Genomic DNA, 27,199 nt, shown 5'->3' on the forward strand with positions numbered 1-27,199 from the left:
AGTGGGCCCCCCCTCCCCTGTTGTTAACTCGTTGGTGGCCAGTGTGCGCACCCCCCTCCCTCCCTCTATTGTTTTAATACATTGGGGCCAGTGTGCGCGCGCCCCCCAACCCCCCCTCTATTATTTTAATACATTGGGGCCAGTGTGCGCGCGCCCCCCCAACCCCCCCTCCCTCCCTCTCTCTATTGTTTTAATACATTGGGGCCAGTGTGCGCACCCCCCCAACCCCCCCCCCCCTCCCTCCCTCTATTGTAATCATCATCGGTGGCAGCGGAGTAGAAGATTTTCATACTTACCTGCTTCTTGCTGCTGCGATGTCTGCGTCCGGCCGGGAGCTCCTCCTACTGGAAAGTGACAGCAATGCGCCGCACAGACCTGTCACTTACCAGTAGGAGGAGCTCCCGGCCGGACGCAGACATCGCAGCAGCAAGAAGCAGGTAAGTATGAAAATCTTCTACTCCGCTGCCACCGATGATGATTACAATAGAGGGAGGGAGGGGGGGGGGGGGTTGGGGGGGGTGCGCACACTGGCCCCAATGTATTAAAACAATAGAGGGAGGGAGGGGGGGTTGGGGGGGCGCGCGCACACTGGCCCCAATGTATTAAAACAATAGAGGGAGGGAGGGGGTGTTGGGGGGGGGCGCGCACACTGGCCCCAATGTATTAAAACAATAGAGGGAGGGAGGGGGGTGCGCACACTGGCCACCAACGAGTTAACAACAGGGGAGGGGGGGGGGCCGCACAATGATATTCAAACTGGGGAGGGGGGGGGGGTCTGCCCCCTGCTGCCTGGCAGCCCTGATCTCTTACAGAGGGATATGATGGGGTTAATTGTACTATCATATCCCCCTGTAAGAGATCGGGTGCTGCCAGGCAGCAGGGGGCAGTCTTGTACAAAGTTTGCAGTGTATTCTAACTAGAAGCGTCCCCATCACCATGGGAACGCTTCTGTGTTAGAATATACTGTCGGAAATGAGTTTTCACGAAGTGAAAACTTAGATCAGAAAAAGCTTTTATGCAGACGGATCTTCGGATCCGTCTGTATGAAACTAAAACCTACGGCCACGGATCACGGACACGGATGCCAATCTTGTGTGCATCCGTGTTCTTTCACGGACCCATTGACTTGAATGGGCCCGTGAACCGTTGGCCGTGAAAAAAATAGGACAGGTCATATTTTTTTCACGGCCAGGAAACACGGCTCACGGATGCGGCTGCCAAACGGTGCATTTTCCGATTTTTCCACGGACCCATTGAAAGTCAATGGGTCCGTGAAAAAAAACGGAAAACGGCACAACGGCCACGGATGCACACAACGGTCGTGTGCATGAGGCCTTACAGGCCGTTTTTTGCGTTACGTATATGGTCCGTATACGAAAACATTAATTTCAATGGTTCTACAAAAAAAAACGGAATGTACTCCGTATGCATTCCGTTTCCGTATTTCAGTTTTTTCCATTCCATTCAAAAATTATTATTGCCCGCAAATCACGTTCTGTGACTCCATTCAAGTCAATGGATCCGCAAAAAAAAACGGAACACATACAGAAATGCATCCGTATGTCTTCCGTATCCGTTCTGTTTTTGCGGAACCATCTATTGAAAATGTTATGCCCAGCCCAATTTTTTCTATGTAATTTCTGTATACTGTATATGCCATACAGAAAAACGGAACAGAAGCAGAAACACAACAGAAACAAAAAATGGAACAACGGATCCTTAGGCCTCTTGCATACGAACGTTTTTTTTCCGCTTACGTTCCGTTTTTTGCGTTACGTACAGTATACGAACCGTATATGGAATCATTCATTTTAATGGATCCGCAAAAAAGGAAGGTACTATGTATGCCTTCCGTTTCCGTATTTCCGTTTTTTCCGTTCCGTTCAAAGATAGAACATGTCCTATTATTGTCCGCATAACGGACAAGGATAGTCCTGTTCTATCAGAGGCCAGCTGTTCCGTTCCGCAAAAAACTGAATGCACACGGACATCATCCATATTTTTAGCGGATCCGTTTTTTGCGGACCGCAAAATACTGAAAAAGCCATACAGTCGTGTGCAAGAGGCCTTACTGATAGGGAACTTAGATTGTGAGCCCTATTGGGGACAGAGTGATGGTAATAGCTGTAAAGCGCTGCGGAATAAATAATTAGAGAAGGAGAAGTCAAAGTGCAAAAAAAAAACTGCCAAAAGCTTTGGAAGGCCAGCAATAAAAAGGCACCTAATTAACACACGCCAGTAGCAAAAAATAAAATAAAAAATGCTTGTTTGTGGCCTGCATTTCATATTTCCTGCAAATATCTGAAGCTAGCGTTCCCACTGTGAGAAAAAAAAACACACCAAAAATACAGGTGCAGAAAAAAAAGACACAAAGAGATTCACCCTCATTTGCGACATGTCAGCAACGTTTTTTGGTGTCTAATGGATGTCGCAAATCCTAAATTCCTATAACTCGCAGCCAAATCACATCCTAAGGCCTCATGCACACGGCCCGTGGTAACACGGCCTGGATTCCTGTTCAGAGCAGGAGCGCACGGCGTCATTGGTTGCTATGACGCCGTGCGCTTCATGCCGCCGCTGGACTACAGTAATACACTCGTATAGTGTATTACTGTAGTCCAGTGGCGGCATGAAGCGCACGGCATTATAGCAACCAATGACGCCGTGCGCTCCTGCTCTGAACAGGAATCCAGCCCGGCATACCATGGACCGCTCTCGGCCGCGGAACACAGCCGTGTGCATTCGGCCTAAAACAGCCATGTACACTGCTCAACAGTAATAAAACTGCAACATCAAGAAGGAAAAGTCATGAAATTATGGAAATCACGATAGACATGTTAATAATATGCAAACATCTCGATTGATTCAGTATTGAGTATGAGAGCCATGCGCAGAAATGTACGCACTTACACGCCTGGCATGCTATCACTGAAGTTATAAATGGTTGTAGGAGGAATGTTCTGCCACACTAAATGCACTTGGGCACACAAATCATCAAGATCTGCTGCTGGCAACTCTCTTTGCAATTGCCAACCAATGACACACCAGATGCGCTCGATGGGAGACAAGCCTGGAGACTCTGCAGGCCATGGTAGCACATTTAGACCACGTAGGCTGCTCACAGTAACATAAGCAAAATGTGGCCTGGCATTGTCTTGTGGAAAAACGGCTCGTGAGACACTTTGGACAAATGATGTACCACTGGTTCCACAACCAAATTAATGTAACACCGAGCTGTTCGTGTCCCTGAAATGAAGTCTAAAGGAGTCCAGCTACCATACATTATGCCAACCCACACTATAATCCTGGCAGTAGGACCAGTGTGACATTCCCTTGTGAAGTCCTCTTCATGGCGTTGCCCACATGGTCTCCAGACCAATCTCTTGCTACCATTGCATTCAAGACTCATCGATGAAGAGGATAGACCTCCATTCCAGCCTTTATTGCCATCTTGCTGTGCACCATGATAGCCTTTGAGAGCGATGGCGTGAGTTGAATGTAACACCTATAGCTGGTTGTTTTCTTCATATCCCTATGTCATGCAAATACCTTCTGATGGTTTGTGTAGACACTGTATGCCGCCCTAGGATTGGGATGTGACGTTCAATTTCACTTGCAGTAGAGAATGGATCACTACACACCATTCATCTAATCAGGCCATCCCTCGGTGCAGAGGTTCCCCTCTGTGCACCTCTTGCTGTAATTCTAGTTCATCATTGCTCTCCCAACCACCAGGACACACAACTTTGAACAGTGCTGACATCTCATCCTAAGCGGGTAGTAATCTGATGGAGTAATAAACCAAGGTCTCTCAGTTCAAGGATTCTGTCCCTCACAGTTTGCACAAACTGGCACGTCGATGAACAGGAGGCATCACACAATCATCCTACACAACTTGATCCGATGTTTGAGGTTTCATGTGGCTAAAAAACTTTGCTTTCAATCTGTCTTTTATGCCCCTCCCACATGCCACAGATTGGAGCTAGGTGCTTGACAATTTGATCATTTACAGATCTTAGCAAAACTTGCTACTACTTTGATTTGCATAACCATAGAATTGCACAATAATTTATGCTAGTTTTTGACATAAATTATAATAAGGCCTCATGCACACGACCGTTGTTCTGGTCCACATCTGAGTCGCAGTTTTTGCGGCTCGTGTGCGGACCCATTCACTTCAATGGAGCCGCAAAAGATGCGGACAGCACTCTGTGTGCTGTCCGCATCCGTTGCTCCGTTCTGTAGCCCCGCAAAAAAAATATAACATGTCCTATTCTTGTCCATTTTGCAGACAAGAATATGCATTTCTACAAATTGCGGAAGGCACACGGGCGGTTTCCGTGTTTTGCGAGTCCTCAATTTGCGGACCGCAAATAACGGAACGGTCGTGTGCATGAGGCCTAAATCTGTGCGACTGCGGGAGACTACATGCCTCCCTCAAAGTTCCAACAACCTATATAGTGGCTTGAGCAATATAAAAGCCCAAAAAGTTGCTAAATTTTAGAGCAAGTGATGCGCAAAAATTTGCAACTTTATGATGCCTTTTTTTTGTCGCAAAGGTTATGGTAAATCCTCCCCTATTTAGTTGTCAACAACTCCTTTTCTGTGGTCGGGAATCCCATCTTCACATCACACTACAGATCCACATTTATGTCACCCGAAAGTCTCAAGTCTGTACGTGACAAGAAATATAAGACAAGGGCTAAAAAAGCTGTTGCTAGATTCTGCCAGATGAAAAAGTGTGGGGGAAATTCAGCAAATTTGTGAAACTCTGTTTCTCTTTAAGAAGAACCCTACATTTTTCCGGATTAACCCTTAAATTGTTGGGAAACACCAAGGTTATTGGTACGTAGATGTTTTTCAGTTGTGTTACAGTTGATGTGATATCACTCCCATTATGCTGTATAACATTAGTTATGTTGCACTTGCATGTAAAACTTTGAGAATGTGATTTAATGCAGTTCCATCCCTGCCAACGCATCAGCTATCCTGTTAATTAGCCCATACATTATACACATACAGTTGCAGTCTATATGTCACATTCCAGTAGTCCATATATAAATTCGTCCTGGGATATTGTCCTCCTACTTCCCACAGCTAAGGTTGAAGACAAGACTTAAAATGAAGAGCTCTTCTTTTTCTCAGAAGACCCTGACTGTTGGTTCTGCTGTTGCCTCCAACTATACTGCAAGGGATGGGCTTCAAGGAACATTGGAAGATGCCGCCACCAAGGTCTACGTCCACCGTCCTAATGAGAAGGAAGAGCTCCAGGAGCTGAACAATCGATTTGCAGGCTACATTGACAAGGTGCGATCATTGGAACAGAAGAACAAAGCTTTACTTGATGAGGTGGAGGAGCTGACCAGACGTCTGAAGGAAAGGGGACCAGGCATATCTGATGACTACGAGAAACAGTTCAAAGAACTTAAGGAATTAATTGAGAAGTTAACCAAGGAAAAAGGGGCGGCCGACATTGAGCGGGGTAACCTGGAGGAAGAAATTGAAATTTGGAATGCTAAAAGTGATGAGGAGTTGGCCTTCAGAGGTAAGGGTACAGGGGTCTTTTGTCACAGGTTTCTCATAGATTACCTCTTTTAAGGTCCAGAAATTTGGGGAAATTATGTTTTACAGCATCACTTAATGTTTTCCATTCATTCCCATATAGGAGAACAGGGTAGGGGTGGTCATATTATTTAAGCACAAGTCAATGATTGTCAACTTTTTGACCAATTGGTCTTTTATCAAGGGCAAAATGCAGGGTTCATTCATAAATTCATTAATTCCATACTATGAATTGCATTCTGCAAATTTCTGTTGAGGGGTGAGCATACTTTTTTGTATGCTTTTGTTTTTGTGCATTTTTATGCATTGTATATTTATTTTTACATTTTTGTTGCTTTTTTGTGAGTTTTCTCCATATATAGTGTGGTCTAAGCTTTTTTATTACAAGACATTTTTTTCTTCAGGAAAGTACGGACACCCTACAATCTCAGTTCCTTTGTAAAGTGTAATTAAAAATAACATAAAAATTGTAACACATGTTGTCACGTTTTTCAAGCAGGGTAAAAAAACAACAATGGATCTCTATCCTACAAAATGCCAGAAAATGTGACAAAAAAATTATTCTGTGAATTTTTTTAGAAAAAAAAAAACTCAAGTAAAAAAAAGCACCATTAAAAAAAAAAAAAAAATTGTACTACTTTTAATAATTCCCACAGAGTTTCATCAAACATATGCATAAAAAGTGCACAAAAAACAACAAAAACATAAAAAAACTGTGTCAATGCACCCTTAGGGCTCATGCACATAAACATACTTTTTGTTCGCATCCAATCCTCATTTTTTGCAGGTCGGATGCAGACCCCTTTACTTCAATGGGGCTGCAAAAGGTGCGGACAGCACTCTGTATGCTGTCCTCTTCCGTATGTCCATTCCATGCCACCCGCAAAAATATACATGTCCTATTCTTGTCCACATTACGGACATGGATAAGACTGTTCTATTGAGGCCAAGACGTTTTGTTCTCCATTCTGCAAAATGCAGAACACACACGGCCAGTATCTGTGTTTTGCGGATCCGCGTTTTGCGGATCCACAATTTGGGGGCTGCAAAATAGCCTACGGGTGTGTGCATGAGCCCTTTCTCAGACTCTCATTGGTTAAACCTGTTTCAGATTTTAGTCAGATGTTTATGAGATCTATAGGTGTAGCTATACAGGGTAGAGAGATACCAGTTGCACCCTGGTCCAGCTCCCAAGGGGTCCAAAGGCCTCTCTACCAATACGCCAGTATTATAAACGGCACATTGTAGGTAGGGGCCCTGGTCTGGCTGCTGGGGTGTCACACCACACAATGAATGGAAAGACCAGCCCTGACGTTACCCCTTGGTGGATTGGGCTGTAGATCTACATTGCTCTCTCATTTGCAGTTTTTGGGGAGGAATGGAAAAAAGCCAAGTGCATTCCCAATAAATGGGTGTCCCGGAGAAACCTTATCATGAATCAGGCTTCATCAGTTCTTCATGGTGTTTTTTTTTCACATTTTAAAAATCACTCTGGGGTTTTCCATCAGCATTATAAACCTGCGTTCACAGGCGTGCCTATGCATGGCCAATTATTAAAGGACTAAGAGGGAGGAATGGATTATTAGTTGTCAGGAGCCTGGTAATTACATTATACATGGTGCGTCTTGTGATGTCTTATATATGAAAGACCAGAAAACTCCAAATCATTATCTCCATGTAGGGGCTGTCTCCAGATGTCTCACCACACTCCCTCCTCAAAAGAAAAATGGGCCTCAGTCTTCTTCTAAGGATATTTGTACACAAGATGTTTTTAGGGATTTTTTTAGGTCACAATTTGCATAATTGCGGCAAAATAGTGGCAGTATTTACGGTAAGTAGATGCCCTTGTAAAAATCCAGTACGATACAGCTATACATAGACCTGTATGGGAAATGATGTTGTCATCACAAGGAAGCATGCATACCCCGGTGGGGGTACGCAGTTGGGAAGCATGGACTCGTAGCACTAGTCTATTGTGTCAATTATTGGGGTCAGCATGCCACTAGGGTTGCTACTAGGGGTGCACTTAGCCTTTCTGCTGCCTGAGGCGAAAACTGAAACGGCGCCCCGCCCCAATGCCATTTTCCTAACCTAACCCTTTTACCACAATGCCCATTGCCCTTCCGCTGCCCCCCACTTGCCCCTACCTGGTGCTGCCTGAGGCGATTGCCTAACCTGGCCTCATTGGTGGTGCACCCCTGGTTGCCACTTCGCTGACATTTGGTGACTGTGGCTCTGGCTGGCACTTATGGGGCAGAGTGGCTGATTCTTCCATGGACAATCCATGGTGCCACACATAGTCCCTACAGTTCCATTGCCATGCTTGACGCTTTTCTTGATGTCTCCAATGTACCTGCAAATTGGTACATTGTGACTACGTATAAAACTGGGCATACATTATGGCCCATGGCAGTCTGTGGGAGCTGTACTGTACAGACCCGGACAGAAGATTTGTAATATAGGCTACTTTCACATTAGCGTTTTTTGCGGATCCGTCATGGGTCTGCAAAAACGCTTCCTTTACAGTAATACAACCGCATGCATCCGTCATGAACGGATTCTATAGCCATGATAGATCCGTCATGAACACTATTGAAAGTCAATAGGGGACGGATCCGTCCCCATTGACTTACATTGTGTGTCATGGCGGATCCGTCTTGCTCCGCACCACATCGCGGACAGAAAAAAAAGGCTGCGATGTCCACGATGGAGACGCAACCAAATGGAACGGAATGCATTTTGGTGCATTCCGTTTTGTTCAGTTCAGTTTTGTCCCCATTGACAATGAATAGGGACAAAACTGGAGCGTTTTCTTCTGCTATTGAGATCCAATGACGGATCTCAATAGCGGAATTAAAAACGCAGATGTGAAAGTAGCCATAGTAATTAGAGATGAGCGAATTTTATATTTTGAAATTCGTAACGCTTTGTTTACTGGTAAAAGGTGAATTGCGTTATGGATTCCGTTACCACGGACCATAACGCAATTCTATGATGGAATGCATAAGGGAATGCCTTTAGAGGCATTCCATTATTCATTCCGTCATAATAGAAGGGTATGGGCTGCAAAACGGATCCATCCCGTTTCCGTTATGCAGGAGAGGACTCCCCTGCATAACGGAAATGGTACCGATCCGTTTTGCAGCCCATAGACTTCTATTATGACTGAATGTATAACGGAATGTCTCTTAAAGCATTCCGTTATGCATTCCATCATAGAATTGCGTTATGGTCTGTGGTAACGGAATCCATAACGCAATTCACCTTTTACCAGTAAACGAAGCGTGAACAAATTTTAATAGATGAAATTTGCTCATCTCTAACAGTAATTAATGGGGCGCCATTATGTGAACATTTATGAGTATACCGTGAGTGCTCCAAAGAAGGAACATTAAAGGGGTTGTCCGAGTTATTTTTTTGTTCCTTGTATGTTTCTAACTAGGCAAATGTAGGGACTTTACAATTCACTTACTTTATCTCCAGTTGCTGCTTTCTCAGATTTCACTGAGGGTCACATGACCTGTGATGTCAGCTTCTCTCCCTGCTCTGATGATGTTTAGTGCACAAGCCTGAGAGATCAGATATGAGTCTGTACACAGAGGTCACTGTGCTGGCCACTCCCCCCTTCACTGCTGTCTGCTCTCTAGCCCCGGATTATTAACCCCTTCAGGAGCACAGACTCAGGGCTGAAGACTTTACTGAGTAGCTGCAGGCAGCGAGGAGACAAATGCTGTGCACAGGAGCTGACAGAGGAGTTCTGCAGAGCATTGCACAAGAACAGGTAGGGGGAAGATCCTGTGTGTATCAGCAGTGTCATTATACAGCTGGGACTTGTAGTCCTACACATACAACATGCTGCTGAGTCTCCCAGCAGGCAGACATGTCACTCAGGGCAGCTCTTGTATCCACTCCCTTAGCAGAGCAGGGGGAGGGGCAGAAATTGTTGTTATTGCAGGTAAACAAAGGGCCAGAGAAGAACCAGGGAAATGAGGAAAGAGATATTTTTTTTTGCCGAAAACTTGGTTAGGTTAGTTATATATTGCAGACCATCAGACTTACAGTGCTATATTTTTTGTTTTCATAACTCGGACAACCCCTTTAATGTGTATGGGGGGGGGCAGATTTTTTATTTATTTTTTATTTCAGAATGCTGGCAATACATATAAGAGATAACGACAGTTAATCTTACATTATCTTTCATCAGGGCTGCGTACGCTGGAGCAGATAAATGATTGGTTTCTGTTGGTTACCACAAGTGTATTCTGTACAATGCAGGTGTCGGAGCAAGCGGCGTTTAGTCAGGAACAGATGATGAAGCCGTCAGCTCCAGGCCGTCTCCTATAGAGTCACACATGTAATAATCCTGATGCATTTACTGAACGCGTGTAGCCTGTATAAACTGCGGGGAGGGACGAATCTGTGGAAAAACAACTCAAAACATATCGTCCTTGGAAATGTCGTACATTCAGTACCACGTAATCTGAAAAAGTTAATTCGAACTGCATGTCTGATATTGTGATCTGCATGTGCAGCAGAGCTACAATTGTCCATCATGATACCCCATTGAGTATCACAGTAACTTTACCTTATGTAAATCCACATACAATGCCTTAAACCTTAGAGGAGATTTTCCGTTTTTGTGTTTTCGTTTTATAACTCCCCGCCTTTCCAGAGTCATAACTTTTAGAATTTTCTGTTCACATAGCCTTATGAGGGCTTATTTTTTTGCAGGACAAGTTGTACTTTCTAATTACATACGATGTAGTGGGAATCAGGCAAAAAGTTCTAAAAGTTCTAAAAGTTCTAAATGGGGTGAAATTGGGGGAAAAAACGCAATTCTGCCCCAATTTTTTTTGGGGCGTTCACTATACGGTAAAATTGACCTGTTAACTTCATTTTCTAGGTCAGTAGAATTACAGAGATACCAACCTTGTATAGTTTTTCTTGCGTTTTAATACTGAAAAAATGTAAAACCTTTAAAAACATATTTTTTTCCATCACCATAATCTGAACCCTATAATTTTTTTTAGCTGTGTGAGGACTCTTCTTTTTTTTTTGCAGGTTAGATCTCTGCTTTTCAGTGATACCATATTGAAGTGTATGTGACTTTTTGATCACTATTTTATAAAAAAAATTGGGAAGTGGTAATGAAAAAAAATGGCTGTTTTTATATTTCTTTCCGTTACACCATTCTCTGTATGGGATTAATATTGCTATATTTTAGTACTGGCGAAATTTTTTTTTATTGGTTAAGTATTTTGATTTTGGGAAATGGGGGTGATTTGCACTTTTATATACAGTACAGACCAAAAGTTTGGACACACCTTCTCATTCAGAGTTTTCTTTATTTTCATGACTATGAAAATTGTAGATTCACACTGAAGACATCAAAACTATGAATTAACACATGTGGAATTATATACATAACAAAAAAGTGTGAAACAACTGAAAATATGTCATATTCTAGGTTCTTCAAAGTAGCCACCTTTTGCTTTGATTACTGCTTTGCACACTCTTGGCATTCTCTTGATGAGCTTCAAGAGGTAGTCACCTGAAATGGTCTTCCTACAGTCTTGAAGGAGTTCCCAGAGATGCTTAGCACTTGTTGGCCCTTTTGCCTTCACTCTGCGGTCCAGCTCACCCCAAACCATCTCGATTGGGTACAGGTCCGGTGACTGTGGAGGCCAGGTCATCTGGCGCAGCACCCCATCACTCTCCTTCATGGTCAAATAGCCCTTACACAGCCTGGAGGTGTGTTTGGGGTCATTGTCCTGTTGAAAAATAAATGATGGTCCAATTCAACGCAAACCGGCTGGAATAGCATGCCGCTGCAAGATGCTGTGGTAGCCATGCTGGTTCAGTATGCCTTCAATTTTAAATAAATCCCCAACAGTGTCACCAGCAAAGCACCCCCACACCATCACACCTCCTCCTCCATGCTTCACGGTGGGAACCAGGCATGTAGAGTCCATTGGTTCACCTTTTCTGCGTCGCACGAAGACACGGTGGTTAGAACCAAAGATCTCAAATTTGGACTCATCAGACCAAAGCACAGATTTCCACTGGTCTAATGTCCATTCCTTGTGTTCTTTAGCCCAAACAAGTCTCTTCTGCTTGTTGCCTGTCCTTAGCAGTGGTTTCCTAGCAGATATTCTACCATGAAGACCTGATTCACACAGTCTCCTCTTAACAGTTGTTCTAGAGATGTGTCTGCTGCTAGAACTCTGTGTGGCATTGACCTGGTCTCTAATCTGAGCTGCTGTTAACCTGCGATTTCTGAGGCTGGTGACTCGGATGAACTTATCCTCCGCAGCAGAGGTGACTCTTGGTCTTCCTTTCCTGGGGCGGTCCGCATGTGAGCCAGTTTCTTTGTAGCGCTTGATGGTTTTTGTGACTGCACTTGGGAACACTTTCAAAGTTTTCCCAATTTTTCAGACTGACTGACCTTCATTTCTTAAAGTAATGATGGCCACTCGTTTTTCTTTACTTTTTCTTGCCATAATACAAATTCTAACAGTCTATTCAGTAGGACTATCAGCTGTGTATCCACCTGACTTCTCCACAAGGCAACTGATGGTCCCAACCCCATTTATAAGGCAAGAAATCCCACTTATTAAACCTGACAGGGCACACCTGTGAAGTGAAAACCATTTCAGGTGACTACCTCTTGAGGCTCATCAAGAGAATGCCGAGAGTGTGCAAAGCAGTAATCAAAGCAAAAGGTGGCTACTTTGAAGAACCTAGAATATGACATATTTTCAGTTGTTTCACACTTTTTGTTATGTATATAATTCCACATGTGTTAATTCATAGTTTTGATGCCTTCAGTGTGAATCTACAATTTTCATAGTCATGAAAATAAAGAAAACTCTTTGAAAGAGAAGGTGTGTCCAAACTTTTGGTCTGTACTGTATATATATATTATAATATTATTTTTTTATACATATACATTTTTAAAGATTTTTTTTATTTTTTAGAACTGGCAATCATTAATTTGTCTATTGTATTCATTGATGGCTATGCAGCGATCATTCAACACTTCATTTTCAATGCAGTGCTGCCACCTAGTGACCTGTATTGGTATATTGCACTAATAGATGCCAAAGCCTGCTTAAAACCTGATCTCAGCTAGGGACGCTGTTACATGAGTGCTCGGCTCCTGCTTCTGGACTGATCAGATGCCGTTGGCGAAATGTATGCAATCGGTCTTCCAGAGTCAGGCCACCACTATCCGTTCAGGATGCATCAGGATGTCTTCAGTTCAGTCATTTTGACTGATGAGGCAAAAGAGAAAACCGTAGCATGCTACGGTTTTATCTCCGGCGAAAAAAAACTGAAGACTTGCCTGAATGCCGGATCCAGCATTTTTCCCCATAGGAATATATTAGTGCCGGACCCGGCATTCAAAATACCGGAATGCCGGTTCCGTCCTTCTGGTCTGCGCATGCGCAGACCGGTAAAAATTTGAAAAAAGATACAAGACGGATCCGTCTGTCCGCATGACAAGCGGAGAGATGGATCCGTTCTTGCAGTGCATTTGTGAGACGGATCCGCATACGGATCCGTCTCACAAATGCTTTCAGTCAAATCCAGATCGGCGGATCCGGCAGGCAGTTCCGACGACGGAAATGCTTGCCGGATCACACTAGAAAAAACGAAGAAGGTCACGGCACTCCAAAGGCTATTCAGTGTTTTTATTACACCACAAAATCAGCAGCAACGTTTCGACAATAGTCTTTTTCAAGCTACAAGCATGTTCACAAATGACTCACAATATATAAGGGTACTAATTCATACCAATTACCCAGTGAATGTGCATTAACACAAATCCCACCCCTTCTCACGTACATACAATCATATAACTAATTAATCAACCATCGTGTGTATTTAATATGAGGCTTACCAAGCGTTCACATGTGTGGCTGTCACTGTGTAATGCATCCATGGCGAGCGGCGTCTTCCGCATACGAATGCGCCTGCGCGAACATCCTAACGGGATTCACATACATCTCAACGTCATCTAGGCAGCCATGGATGCATTACACAGTGACAGCTGTGTATCCACCTGACTTCTCCACAAGGCAACTGATGGTCCCAACCCCATTTATAAGGCAAGAAATCCCACTTATTAAACCTGACAGGGCACACCTGTGAAGTGAAAACCATTTCAGGTGACTACCTCTTGAGGCTCATCAAGAGAATGCCGAGAGTGTGCAAAGCAGTAATCAAAGCAAAAGGTGGCTACTTTGAAGAACCTAGAATATGACATATTTTCAGTTGTTTCACACTTTTTGTTATGTATATAATTCCACATGTGTTAATTCATAGTTTTGATGCCTTCAGTGTGAATCTACAATTTTCATAGTCATGAAAATAAAGAAAACTCTTTGAAAGAGAAGGTGTGTCCAAACTTTTGGTCTGTACTGTATATATATATTATAATATTATTTTTTTATACATATACATTTTTAAAGATTTTTTTTATTTTTTAGAACTGGCAATCATTAATTTGTCTATTGTATTCATTGATGGCTATGCAGCGATCATTCAACACTTCATTTTCAATGCAGTGCTGCCACCTAGTGACCTGTATTGGTATATTGCACTAATAGATGCCAAAGCCTGCTTAAAACCTGATCTCAGCTAGGGACGCTGTTACATGAGTGCTCGGCTCCTGCTTCTGGACTGATCAGATGCCGTTGGCGAAATGTATGCAATCGGTCTTCCAGAGTCAGGCCACCACTATCCGTTCAGGATGCATCAGGATGTCTTCAGTTCAGTCATTTTGACTGATGAGGCAAAAGAGAAAACCGTAGCATGCTACGGTTTTATCTCCGGCGAAAAAAAACTGAAGACTTGCCTGAATGCCGGATCCAGCATTTTTCCCCATAGGAATATATTAGTGCCGGACCCGGCATTCAAAATACCGGAATGCCGGTTCCGTCCTTCTGGTCTGCGCATGCGCAGACCGGTAAAAATTTGAAAAAAGATACAAGACGGATCCGTCTGTCCGCATGACAAGCGGAGAGATGGATCCGTTCTTGCAGTGCATTTGTGAGACGGATCCGCATACGGATCCGTCTCACAAATGCTTTCAGTCAAATCCAGATCGGCGGATCCGGCAGGCAGTTCCGACGACGGAAATGCTTGCCGGATCACACTAGAAAAAACGAAGAAGGTCACGGCACTCCAAAGGCTATTCAGTGTTTTTATTACACCACAAAATCAGCAGCAACGTTTCGACAATAGTCTTTTTCAAGCTACAAGCATGTTCACAAATGACTCACAATATATAAGGGTACTAATTCATACCAATTACCCAGTGAATGTGCATTAACACAAATCCCACCCCTTCTCAGGTACATACAATCATATAACTAATTAATCAACCATCGTGTGTATTTAATATGAGGCTTACCAAGCGTTCACATGTGTGGCTGTCACTGTGTAATGCATCCATGGCGAGCGGCGTCTTCCGCATACGAATGCGCCTGCGCGAACATCCTAACGGGATTCACATACATCTCAACGTCATCTAGGCAGTCACATGACCATTGACGCTGTTCTCGGTCATCTGACTGGTGACGTGTCTAAGCGTCTACTCGCTGTCATAGTAACCACAGGTCCTATAAGGGAAAACCTTCCTATCCTGTAGATTCCTTCGTTGGATATTATTTTTAATACACACTGAGGATTACACAGACGCCGGTCACCATGGGCGCAACATCAGAGAGACAGCCTTATTAAACAACAATAGAAAATGAACAAACACAAAAACAGCGACGAGAGAACCGATCTCAGCAGGCCATCTATAAGACCTCAGTCATAGCTAAATTGCGGTTCAATACACCAACTGTAAATATGTCAGGCGGAGACACATGATCTCACACATAAATATGATCACATAAAAGGGATCAAAAAAAGGAATCAACATGAGATCCCATTGGAGAAATTTCAGAAAAGATCCTACTAGTAAAACAACACAGGGCTGTGCAAATAGTGTGGTCCTCCCAATATTCATTTAATTGGAAAAATATTATTCAAGAGTGGCAAGTGTAACATAAAGGTTGAGATCCCGTGCTATACACGGTGCTAAGTAATCAGACCCACCCGAGTGCTGATAGCCAGGGGTGTAGCAGTACGATATGCTCAAAATCATACTGTCCACTGTTGTTGGACAAGGAGTACTAGGGCCACAACCATCGTCCCCCCTCTATCAAAAGAGGGACCACCGATGTGTGCCCCCGCATGGTCTGGGCCCCACCGTCAGGTGGACCCCTACCATGCTTACCCCCAAGGTCTCCTACACAGATCTAAGAACTCCAATAAAAAACAACCTATGTCACCAGCCATCCAGATTCTTCTGTCTGCATGAAATAGCCTCCGAGATGGATAATGTAGGATCTAGTCAAATTGTCAGTTTAATGAATAATGTGTCTCCGCCACACATAATCAGTTAGTGGAACCCAATGCACAACACGTGCAATAATATAATAACCTGCTGGATGGCTCCCAGGTCACTGTTCCCATCCTTCACGCACATCCCGCGTGGATGCCTCATCTATTAGTGAAAAACACAAAAATACAACAAGAAGAAAAAAATATAAAATGTATAATCTCGATTATATATCGGGTACTATTACTTATTACATATAAAAACCCTTTCTTTTCACATCCTGTTAGACGACTCAGAAGAGAGAACCCACCTTGAACTCCCGATTGAGTCCCTTGGGCTCAATGGTGTCCAACTCAAAGATCCATCTGAGTTCCAGACGTTTCAATAGTCGTTCCCGATCGCCCCCTCTCTGAGGCACGGGAACGCCATCAATAACCCTAAACCTCAACTGTGCAACGGTGTGCTTGAATCTGTAAAAATGTTCTGGGACCGGGAGTTCACTCTCCAGATTTCCAGACGTGCTCTCCATTTTCGTAAACAGTTTCCGAATGGAATACCTGTGTTGGTTAATTCTCAATTTGCAGGCCTGTGTGGTCTCACCCACATAGATGAGACCACACGGGCACTGCAATGTATAGATCACAAATTCAGAAGAGCACGTGTAGAAACCCTTTATATCATACCTCTTCCCACTATGTGGATGGAAAAAGGTTTGTCCCTTCTGTACATTATTGCAATTGCAACAGTTGAGGCAGGGATAGCATCCCTTTCTGGAGAGGCGTGACTTGTCAGGCCTCTGCAGAAAGGAATGCACCAACTGATCTCCAAGATTTTTAGACCTTCTGTAGGACACAAGCGGTGGTGTCTGAAACTCGGCAATGTCTGGGAAAGAACGTGTCAGGATCGACCAATTTCGTCTGAGCGAATCCGTTATTTGTTTGCTCAAAACCGAATGTGTGGACACAAAGGGTAATCTCTTATTCTCAGTTTTAATTCTAGTCGAGGTCAACAAATGCGTCCTTGTATGTTGTCTGACTTTGTCAAGATGTCTCTGAACCAACTTTTTGGGATACCTTCTGGCTATGAACTTAGAGCTCATTGCCTGCAATCCCTCATCCATTTTTTTATCATCTGAGATGATGCGTCTCACCCTTAGAAGTTGACTATATGGAAGAGAACTCAGCATGTTCTTAGGGTGGGCGCTGTCGAAGCGTAACATACTATTTCGATCCGTTGGTTTGACAAAAATGTCTGTTTGAAGACCGCTTTCAGCCACATAGACTGATGTGTCTAGAAATTGTATGGAGTGCAACGAATCCACCCTAGTGAACTTCAGTTGTGTATGGACACTATTGATTAAGTCATGAAACTCTCCTAACTCCACATCAGTCCCTGACCATATGAGGAAGATGTCGTCTATATACCTCATCCACCCGGACACAAATTGGAACAGGGTGGATGGGTATATAAACGACTCCTCCACATATGTCATATAGATGTTGGCATATGTCGGGGCCATATTAGACCCCATGGCAGTCCCACGATTTTGGATATAAAACTTTTCGTCAAAGCTAAAATAGTTACTCGTCAGCAGGATCTCCAACAGTGAGCTGACAAATTCACATACTGTAGCGGGATGGTCAGTTTGTTGCAAGGCCCACTGCACCGCTTCCAAGCCTTTTTCATGTTCAATGCAGGTATATAGACTGGTGACGTCAAAGGACACCAGTCTATCACCCGCACCGAACGTTAACTGTTGGATCCTGTTGAGGAATTCAGTCGTATCCCTCACATATGACTTCGCCCCCGTTGCCGCAGACCTCAACACTTTGTCGATGAACACAGCCGCAGGGGCAAAGACGGAATCTATGCCCGCCACTATGGGACGTCCTGGCGGGTTGTGTAGATCTTTGTGTATCTTCGGTAAGACATATAGGGTGGGCGTCACTGGATGTTTCTCTATCAGATAGCTATGGAGTTTTACATCTATGATGTTATTAGCATAAGCATTATCTACCAGTATTTTTATTTTCTTCATCACACCGAATTTCGGATCTTCATTGACTTGTCTATACACTTCTGTGTCTTGCAGTTGTTTTTCAATTTCACTGACATATTGTGTAGTATTCATAACCACAATTGCCCCTCCCTTGTCGGCTGCCTTAATCGTAAGCTCTTTACGCCGACCAAGGGAGGTCAATGCAACTTTTTCATCCTTGGTCAGGTTAGAACCGGAGACACCATCATTCTGTTGTCTCAATCTAGTGACATCCGACCGGACCAAGGATATAAAAGTGTCTATTGCTTTGTGGTATATCGGGGGTTGGAAATCACTCTTAATGTGTAGCCCCAAATCAGTCAATTTTAAAATACTGTGCTCAGTGTCATCAGAGGCCCCGGGAGGAGGTCCCTCCCTGGGTCTTTGAGTCTGACCATTGAAAAAAACTTTTAACTTAATCCGCCTAAAGAAATGTAACAAATCAATTTCATTTTGGAACCAGTCAACCGTGGATGTAGGGCAAAAAGACAATCCCTTATTCAATACTCTTAATTCCACATCAGTGAGGTCATAAGAGGAAATATTTACCACCAATTGAGTCCCATTCATTGTGCCGACTTCTGTGCACCTCTTCTCCCCTGCTGTGACACAGGTGTTTTGGTTCCCACCGGTGGTTTGGCTGACCGTGTTGAGCGGATATTCCTGGTTGTTCCTTCTATGCTGGTGATGTTTGCGTCCTCCCCTACGTCTTCCCCTGTGTCCCTTAGGGGTCCCGATCCTAAAAAATCAGTCCCATTGATGCCCTCAGTGGAGGAGTCCGTATCCGTGAAGTCTGTACGACGTCCCCTTGATCTCTGGAATCTGCGTTTTTTCTGTGACCTGAATTTATTGACCTCTGGTTGTATTCTTTTATAGATGTTTCCCTTGGTGTAATCCTCCTCATCTCTAGACCACTTCTGCCTTTTAGTCTCCTCAATATTAAGGCGGTATTTATGAAGATCTCCTTTGATTTGGTCAAGGAATTTGTCGTATTCCTGTGCGCTGGTGATTGATTTCAGTCGCTCCTCGTGCTCCTGCACCCTTGTATTAATTTTTATTGTGTCCTTCTGTAGGAACTCCATGTTCAATAACATAATGTCCATGGAGAACCGATTCGCAATTTCCATGAATTTATTTAGGAATTCTTGATTCTCAGGAAACAAAATTGGTCTGAGGTGAGTCCTCAGACCCCGAGGTATGCGACTAACCCTGTAGTATTCTCTTAGGGTTAGGAGATGTAATTCCGAATTAATAAGTTGTTTTCTCTCATTCACCAACCTGCGCTTGATGGAATCAGCAGTCGGTTTGTTCAGGAAGGCTCCCTCACCCTCGTCGCCACTCAGGATGTGATTGATTTGATCACTTGAATAAACAGAGCTGTGTGGTGTAGCCATTATGCTTATGCCGCTCAAATCCATGAAAAAAACACGAAAAAACTAGTTGTTTTCAATCCATGGACAGTGTGCAAGTCCTCAGGCCCAAACGGATCAGACAAAAAAGAGTGGTAGGACAGCACCACTTACTTGAATTCATTCAAGAGGCTTTGCGGCGGTGCTCGTGACGTCAGGTCCCGGCCTCATGGACCCCACAAATACCAGAAAAAACGAAGAAGGTCACGGCACTCCAAAGGCTATTCAGTGTTTTTATTACACCACAAAATCAGCAGCAACGTTTCGACAATAGTCTTTTTCAAGCTACAAGCATGTTCACAAATGACTCACAATATATAAGGGTACTAATTCATACCAATTACCCAGTGAATGTGCATTAACACAAATCCCACCCCTTCTCAGGTACATACAATCATATAACTAATTAATCAACCATCGTGTGTATTTAATATGAGGCTTACCAAGCGTTCACATGTGTGGCTGTCACTGTGTAATGCATCCATGGCGAGCGGCGTCTTCCGCATACGAATGCGCCTGCGCGAACATCCTAACGGGATTCACATACATCTCAACGTCATCTAGGCAGTCACATGACCATTGACGCTGTTCTCGGTCATCTGACTGGTGACGTGTCTAAGCGTCTACTCGCTGTCATAGTAACCACAGGTCCTATAAGGGAAAACCCTTTGTGTCCACACATTCGGTTTTGAGCAAACAAATAACGGATTCGCTCAGACGAAATTGGTCGATCCTGACACGTTCTTTCCCAGACATTGCCGAGTTTCAGACACCACCGCTTGTGTCCTACAGAAGGTCTAAAAATCTTGGAGATCAGTTGGTGCATTCCTTTCTGCAGAGGCCTGACAAGTCACGCCTCTCCAGAAAGGGATGCTATCCCTGCCTCAACTGTTGCAATTGCAATAATGTACAGAAGGGACAAACCTTTTTCCATCCACATAGTGGGAAGAGGTATGATATAAAGGGTTTCTACACGTGCTCTTCTGAATTTGTGATCTATACATTGCAGTGCCCGTGTGGTCTCATCTATGTGGGTGAGACCACACAGGCCTGCAAATTGAGAATTAACCAACACAGGTATTCCATTCGGAAACTGTTTACGAAAATGGAGAGCACGTCTGGAAATCTGGAGAGTGAACTCCCGGTCCCAGAACATTTTTACAGATTCAAGCACACCGTTGCACAGTTGAGGTTTAGGGTTATTGATGGCGTTCCCGTGCCTCAGAGAGGGGGCGATCGGGAACGACTATTGAAACGTCTGGAACTCAGATGGATCTTTGAGTTGGACACCATTGAGCCCAAGGGACTCAATCGGGAGTTCAAGGTGGGTTCTCTCTTCTGAGTCGTCTAACAGGATGTGAAAAGAAAGGGTTTTTATATGTAATAAGTAATAGTACCCGATATATAATCGAGATTATACATTTTATATTTTTTTCTTCTTGTTGTATTTTTGTGTTTTTCACTAATAGATGAGGCATCCACGCGGGATGTGCGTGAAGGATGGGAACAGTGACCTGGGAGCCATCCAGCAGGTTATTATATTATTGCACGTGTTGTGCATTGGGTTCCACTAACTGATTATGTGTGGCGGAGACACATTATTCATTAAACTGACAATTTGACTAGATCCTACATTATCCATCTCGGAGGCTATTTCATGCAGACAGAAGAATCTGGATGGCTGGTGACATAGGTTGTTTTTTATTGGAGTTCTTAGATCTGTGTAGGAGACCTTGGGGGTAAGCATGGTAGGGGTCCACCTGACGGTGGGGCCCAGACCATGCGGGGGCACACATCGGTGGTCCCTCTTTTGATAGAGGGGGGACGATGGTTGTGGCCCTAGTACTCCTTGTCCAACAACAGTGGACAGTATGATTTTGAGCATATCGTACTGCTACACCCCTGGCTATCAGCACTCGGGTGGGTCTGATTACTTAGCACCGTGTATAGCACGGGATCTCAACCTTTATGTTACACTTGCCACTCTTGAATAATATTTTTCCAATTAAATGAATATTGGGAGGACCACACTATTTGCACAGCCCTGTGTTGTTTTACTAGTAGGATCTTTTCTGAAATTTCTCCAATGGGATCTCATGTTGATTCCTTTTTTTGATCCCTTTTATGTGATCATATTTATGTGTGAGATCATGTGTCTCCGCCTGACATATTTACAGTTGGTGTATTGAACCGCAATTTAGCTATGACTGAGGTCTTATAGATGGCCTGCTGAGATCGGTTCTCTCGTCGCTGTTTTTGTGTTTGTTCATTTTCTATTGTTGTTTAATAAGGCTGTCTCTCTGATGTTGCGCCCATGGTGACCGGCGTCTGTGTAATCCTCAGTGTGTATTAAAAATAATATCCAACGAAGGAATCTACAGGATAGGAAGGTTTTCCCTTATAGGACCTGTGGTTACTATGACAGCGAGTAGACGCTTAGACACGTCACCAGTCAGATGACCGAGAACAGCGTCAATGGTCATGTGACTGCCTAGATGACGTTGAGATGTATGTGAATCCCGTTAGGATGTTCGCGCAGGCGCATTCGTATGCGGAAGACGCCGCTCGCCATGGATGCATTACACAGTGACAGCCACACATGTGAACGCTTGGTAAGCCTCATATTAAATACACACGATGGTTGATTAATTAGTTATATGATTGTATGTACCTGAGAAGGGGTGGGATTTGTGTTAATGCACATTCACTGGGTAATTGGTATGAATTAGTACCCTTATATATTGTGAGTCATTTGTGAACATGCTTGTAGCTTGAAAAAGACTATTGTCGAAACGTTGCTGCTGATTTTGTGGTGTAATAAAAACACTGAATAGCCTTTGGAGTGCCGTGACCTTCTTAGTTTTTTCTGGTATTTGTGGGGTCCATGAGGCCGGGACCTGACGTCACGAGCACCGCCGCAAAGCCTCTTGAATGAATTCAAGTAAGTGGTGCTGTCCTACCACTCTTTTTTGTCTGTGCCGGATCACACTGCCGCAAGTGTGAAAGTAACCTTAGCGATCTAGTGAACTGGAGCGCACCCCAGAGGTGGGACCCACACCTATCAGACAATGGGGGCATATCCTAGCAATATGCCCCCATTGTCTGATATGGGAAGACCCCTTTAATTGTAATTAGGCTATCATGGGGGTACAAAGGGCCTCTAACTGCATTTCTTCTAATACTACAAGAAATTTAGACTAGCACATTCATAGTCACAGGTGCATATCCATAAAGCAAACATGGTTGATAAAAAAAATGGCTGCTGCACAACTTTACACATACAAACAATAAAGCTGAGAAATGGGGATCATTCTAAATTAAAGTGGTATTATACCTACTATAAATGGAAAAATGGAAGCTCTTTGCGCACATTTTGATCAAACTTGTGTCGGGCCCATCTACCAGGCGTCAAGGTGGCTTCTGCAGACGGGTCCCTATTACTAATATACCGCCTCTCTTGGACTTATCTAAGCCTACATTTTCAGGGCAGTGCAGGAACCAGCTACATTTGTACTCTGCTCAGAAGCCCCAGGCAGATGGGCGTTGCTCAGTCTAAAAGAGGTGCTACCCTCAATATATACTACACAAGTTTGATCAAAATATGCGCAAAGAGCTTCCATTTTTCCATTTATAGTAGGTATAATACCACTTTAATTTAGAATGATCCCCATTTCTCAGCTTTATTGTTTGTATGTGTAAAGTTGAGCAGCCATTTTTTTTTTATCAACCCTGCATTTCTTCTAAGGTAGAATATTTTTGTGTGCACTGGGTCAGGCAGGTTTACAAAGTCTAATATTTAGAGAGCATAAACCTGAACAGGCACCACCGCATTACTCCACTTACCGAGTGTGTCTTTGGACACTAGAGCTGAGTGTAAAAATGCAGCATCCTGGTACCACTGCTTTCTGGGAGATGCCAAGAGGCCTCTGCAGCACTTGGGAGATTCGCCAACTCTTTCAGAAGTCATGGAGCTCGCTTCTTTCTCTGGGAGCTTTCCATATGTTCCAGGAGAATTGGCAAGTATGGCATGTATTAGGGTAGGTTTGCATCTGGCACAAATGCCAGACAAAAGACACATGCGACAGTCTGGCCAGAAAGTGACCGGAACATGGTCCGCCAGACCCCATTATAAATGGGGATCCAGAAGTGAACTGTAGAATCTGACAGTGCCAGATCCGGCAAAGTCTGACAGTCTGCCTGATCCCCTGCACATGTGAAAGTACCCTAATGGCCCTATCATCTGTCAATAATTCATAGAAAGATTTTGCAATTAAATGTGCATTTTTCTTTTGGCAGAGGAGGCAGTGAGAACATTAAGAGAGTTTCAGCAAGATGTGGACGATGCTACCGTGCAGAAGTTGGAGCTGGAGAGAAGAGTGGAGCAGTTGGTGAATGAGATTGAGTTCCTCAAGAAGCTCCATGATGAAGAAGTGGCCGACTTACTGAAGCAAATAGAAGAGTCGAAGGTGAACGTGGAGATTGAAAGTTCTCGACCTGACCTTCTAGCCGCATTAAGAGCCTTGCGGGTTCAGATTGAACAAGCTGCCACCAAAAACATTCAAGAGGCTGAGAAGTGGTACAAGACAAAGCTCAATACAGTGAAAGGACAGGTGGCCAAGAACGAAGAGAAGATCAGGCACATCAGGGAAAACATCACTAGATATAGCTCCCAGGTGTCTGACCTGCAGAGCCAGATCGATGGCTTGAGGGCCCGAAATGAAGCCTTGGAGAATCAGTTGGCAAATATGCAGGAAAAGCACCTGGAAGAGGTCGCTGCTCTTCAGGATATCATTGCTCAACTAGAAGATCGCCTCCTAACAACAAAAGCAGATTTGGCACGATATCTGCAGGATTACCAAGACCTGCTGAACATCAAGCTCAAGCTAGATGCAGAGATTGCAGTCTACAGGACATTGCTGGAAGGAGAAGAGGAAAGGCTTGGTATGAAAGAAAATGAAGGTATCAGACAAGTCTGCATCTCACATCACAGTAAGGGCCCATGCACACGAACGCCGCCCGAGTTCATTCCACAATTTGCGGAACGGAATCGGTTGCTCATAATAGAAATGCCTATTCTTGTCTGCAAAACGGACAAGAATAGAACATGTTCTTTTTTTTTGCAGCCTCACGGAACGTGGCAATGGAGGAGGACAGCACACATCGTGCTGTCCGCATCTTTCTTGCGGCCCCACTGAAGTGAATGGGTCCGCATCTAAGCCTTGGATGCGGAACCAAATAACGTTTGTGTGCATGAGCCCTAAACAAAATCTAAAATGGTACAAAGTAGGCTAATATTAAAGGGGTTTAAGATTAGAAAGACATGGCTTCTTTCTTACAGAAACAGCACACCTGTCCATAGGGTCTATCAGGTATTGCAGCTCCGCTCCGTGTCAGAGGGATTTCCCGGGCTGAATTCTGCTCCTATGATAATGATTTATAAGGCTGTATGTCCCTATCTGACCACAGCTGCAATGATGGCATTATGTAAGCACAGTTCAGTATAGCCAAGGTCAGGCAGCAACACACAGCTTTGTACATCATTCACGGAGCATATTTCAGGGACAGAATACGCTCAATTAACCCAGGAGCAAGTAAATCATTCTGTAATTCTACCTTCTGACCACTATTTTTTGACTGCTTCATCTGCCCTCATGTCAAGCATCTTTATATACACTAAGGGGGACATTTGTTACCCAGTTTATGCCCAAAAATTGATGTAAAAAAGTTGCAAAGTTTGGCATACCTGTTACTTGTTCAAATTTTTTAATTTCTTTTGGGGACTTACCAGGACAGCTCAGCTCACTACTTTTCAAAGTATCGGGCAGTGCAGGGCTGGCATAGCTATCCTGTCACATGCATTATAATCTATTCCAGGAAACTGGTTATCGTGGAAAGCTACCTTGCTGGTGCAGATCTCCGTTTGGGTGCACTGACCTGAAGAGACGTGCATCTCATTTATTAAGACTGGAGTGTAAAACGCTGGTTTTAATAAATGTCCCCTTAAATGCTCAATGGATTTCACTGAATTTCCTTGGGGTTGGTCAGTATTCACTCAATCTGTATGGGTTAAGTAGAACCATGCAGAGGGTGTTTGGTGTCTAGGTCATGCGGCCATATTAATTACTACGGATAGTGTCAACCCTGTAGAATAATGCAGTGTTTCCCAACCAGTGTGTCTCCAGCTGTTGCAAAACTACAACTCCCAGCATGCCCACACAGGCAAAGGCTGTCCAGGCATGCTGGGAGTTGTAGTTTTGCAACAGCTGGAGGCACACTGGAATAATGAACTATAATCAGGTTGGGTACAGCCCTGGTTTCCCCCTCCCTTCCAATTTTGACTAAACCAGGTCATGACAGAACTTAAGAGTAGACATTGCCTTTGAATCATACACTGCCTTTTGTCAGGCAAGATCCGTCCATAGTAACAGACACACATAAGACGGCTCACAAAAAAATGGGGGGAGCTAGCCGAGAACCTGAGCCTGATAAAAAGAACTGCTTTGGAATACACAGATGCGCCCCCCCCCCCCCCCCCCCCAGATGGGAAGTAAGGGAAAGGATGTTAGCAGTAAAGTGCTGGCAGATTTCCAAGAAGGGTAACACCTCCTGCTTCTGAGAGAAATGCATTTAGCTGTGCAGCAGAAACAAAGAATTATACGGCCGAAAAAGACATTAGGGAAGCCCAAAACAGACATGTGCCTTTAGTTATGATTGTACAAAGAAGCACAGCAGTTATGTAACATTTTTTTGAAAACTCAGGTTCAGGCCTAGTTCACACACTTGTTTGGGTTGGGTGTTTGGGTTGGGTTGGGTGTTTGGTCAGTGATTTTCAGCCAAAACAAGGTGTGGGTCCAACACATGGAACAAGTGCAGATCTTTCCATTCTACCTTATCAATGGAGGCTGCATTCCTGGTTTTGGTTTAAAATCAATGAAATGTGGACCAGGCCTCACTTTAAATTCAAATTGCCCCTGCAAGAAATAACACTACTAGTGTTTGAAGTTCGGCGTCTAAAGTTCGGGTTATCGAAGAATCCAGTTATGGATTCCGCTACCATGGACCATAACGGAATTTAGAATCCATAACGGGATTCTTCGATAACCCGAAGCTGAACTTAAAAAACAAGTTCGCTCAACACTAAACACTACCAATACAGATGTACACTAGAGGCACCCTATAAAAATGGCAGCATCTTTATTCTGGAATATAACATAGATTTTCTTTATCTATTTCAAGCCCGAGGTGACAAATCATAGAACGGAGAGGATCACAGAAGCTGGCAGCATGAAGATATACCGCCTACCAGGCAGGTGGAACGGGCCCATTGCTGTCTTGCACTGGATCAGTATTAACCTCTGTAATCTCGCTGCTTTCAGCCGCTATTATGCATGTTTTCTCTGTGTTAAAGGGAAAAGTGAAGATTTTATTTATTTTTCCCTGCGTTGAGTATGAAACAGATAATTGACTTTAAAATAAAACATTCTAATTTGCAAAGCTGGAAAACAGTGGAATTATTATTTTTTAAATATCTTTTTATTAGACATTTTCAAAGAGAGAACAAAACATCAGTATTTAACAGAAACCCGATAATTGTCTGTAGAGCAACTCTGGAAAGGTCAAAGATCCATTGAATCAAACAGCTTGTTGCATCATTACTGCATACAGGTAATATAGAGAGGGGAAAGGAAAGAAAAAAAAGGGGGGGGGGGAAGGGAATTTTTCTAAATATGATTTAGAAAACGAGTCATCCTGAGAGACCTCAAGAATGACAATGGCGTACCTTCCGACTTCATT

At 43.7% G+C, this 27,199-nt stretch overlaps 1 protein-coding gene across 1 annotated transcript; it reads left to right on the forward strand.

Moving 5' to 3' along the window:
- Positions 1 to 5,121: 5,121 nt before the first annotated feature.
- Positions 5,122 to 26,824, forward strand: LOC122924497 (vimentin-like). Its single transcript, XM_044275648.1, has 3 exons — positions 5,122 to 5,545; positions 23,702 to 24,364; positions 26,642 to 26,824. The coding sequence occupies exons 1-3, from the start codon at positions 5,122 to 5,124 to the stop codon at positions 26,659 to 26,661; spliced, it is 1,107 nt and encodes a 368-aa protein (XP_044131583.1). The 3' UTR covers positions 26,662 to 26,824.
- The last annotated feature ends 375 nt before the right edge of the window (positions 26,825 to 27,199 follow it).

Source organism: Bufo gargarizans, chromosome 1 (assembly GCF_014858855.1).
Source record: "Bufo gargarizans isolate SCDJY-AF-19 chromosome 1, ASM1485885v1, whole genome shotgun sequence".
In the NCBI taxonomy this organism is placed as follows: Eukaryota; Metazoa; Chordata; class Amphibia; order Anura; family Bufonidae; genus Bufo; species Bufo gargarizans.

What these genes read in the sequence shown, in the direction of transcription:
- LOC122924497 (XM_044275648.1), top strand. Translation starts at nt 5,122, where the DNA reads ATGAAGAGCTCTTCTTTTTCTCAGAAGACCCTGACTGTTGGTTCTGCT. An exon ending in TGAGGAGTTGGCCTTCAGAG is followed by an intron (nt 5,546 to 23,701) that starts GTAAGGGTACAG and finishes TTCTTTTGGCAG; the next exon opens with AGGAGGCAGTGAGAACATTA. An exon ending in TGGTATGAAAGAAAATGAAG is followed by an intron (nt 24,365 to 26,641) that starts GTATCAGACAAG and finishes ATCTATTTCAAG; the next exon opens with CCCGAGGTGACAAATCATAG.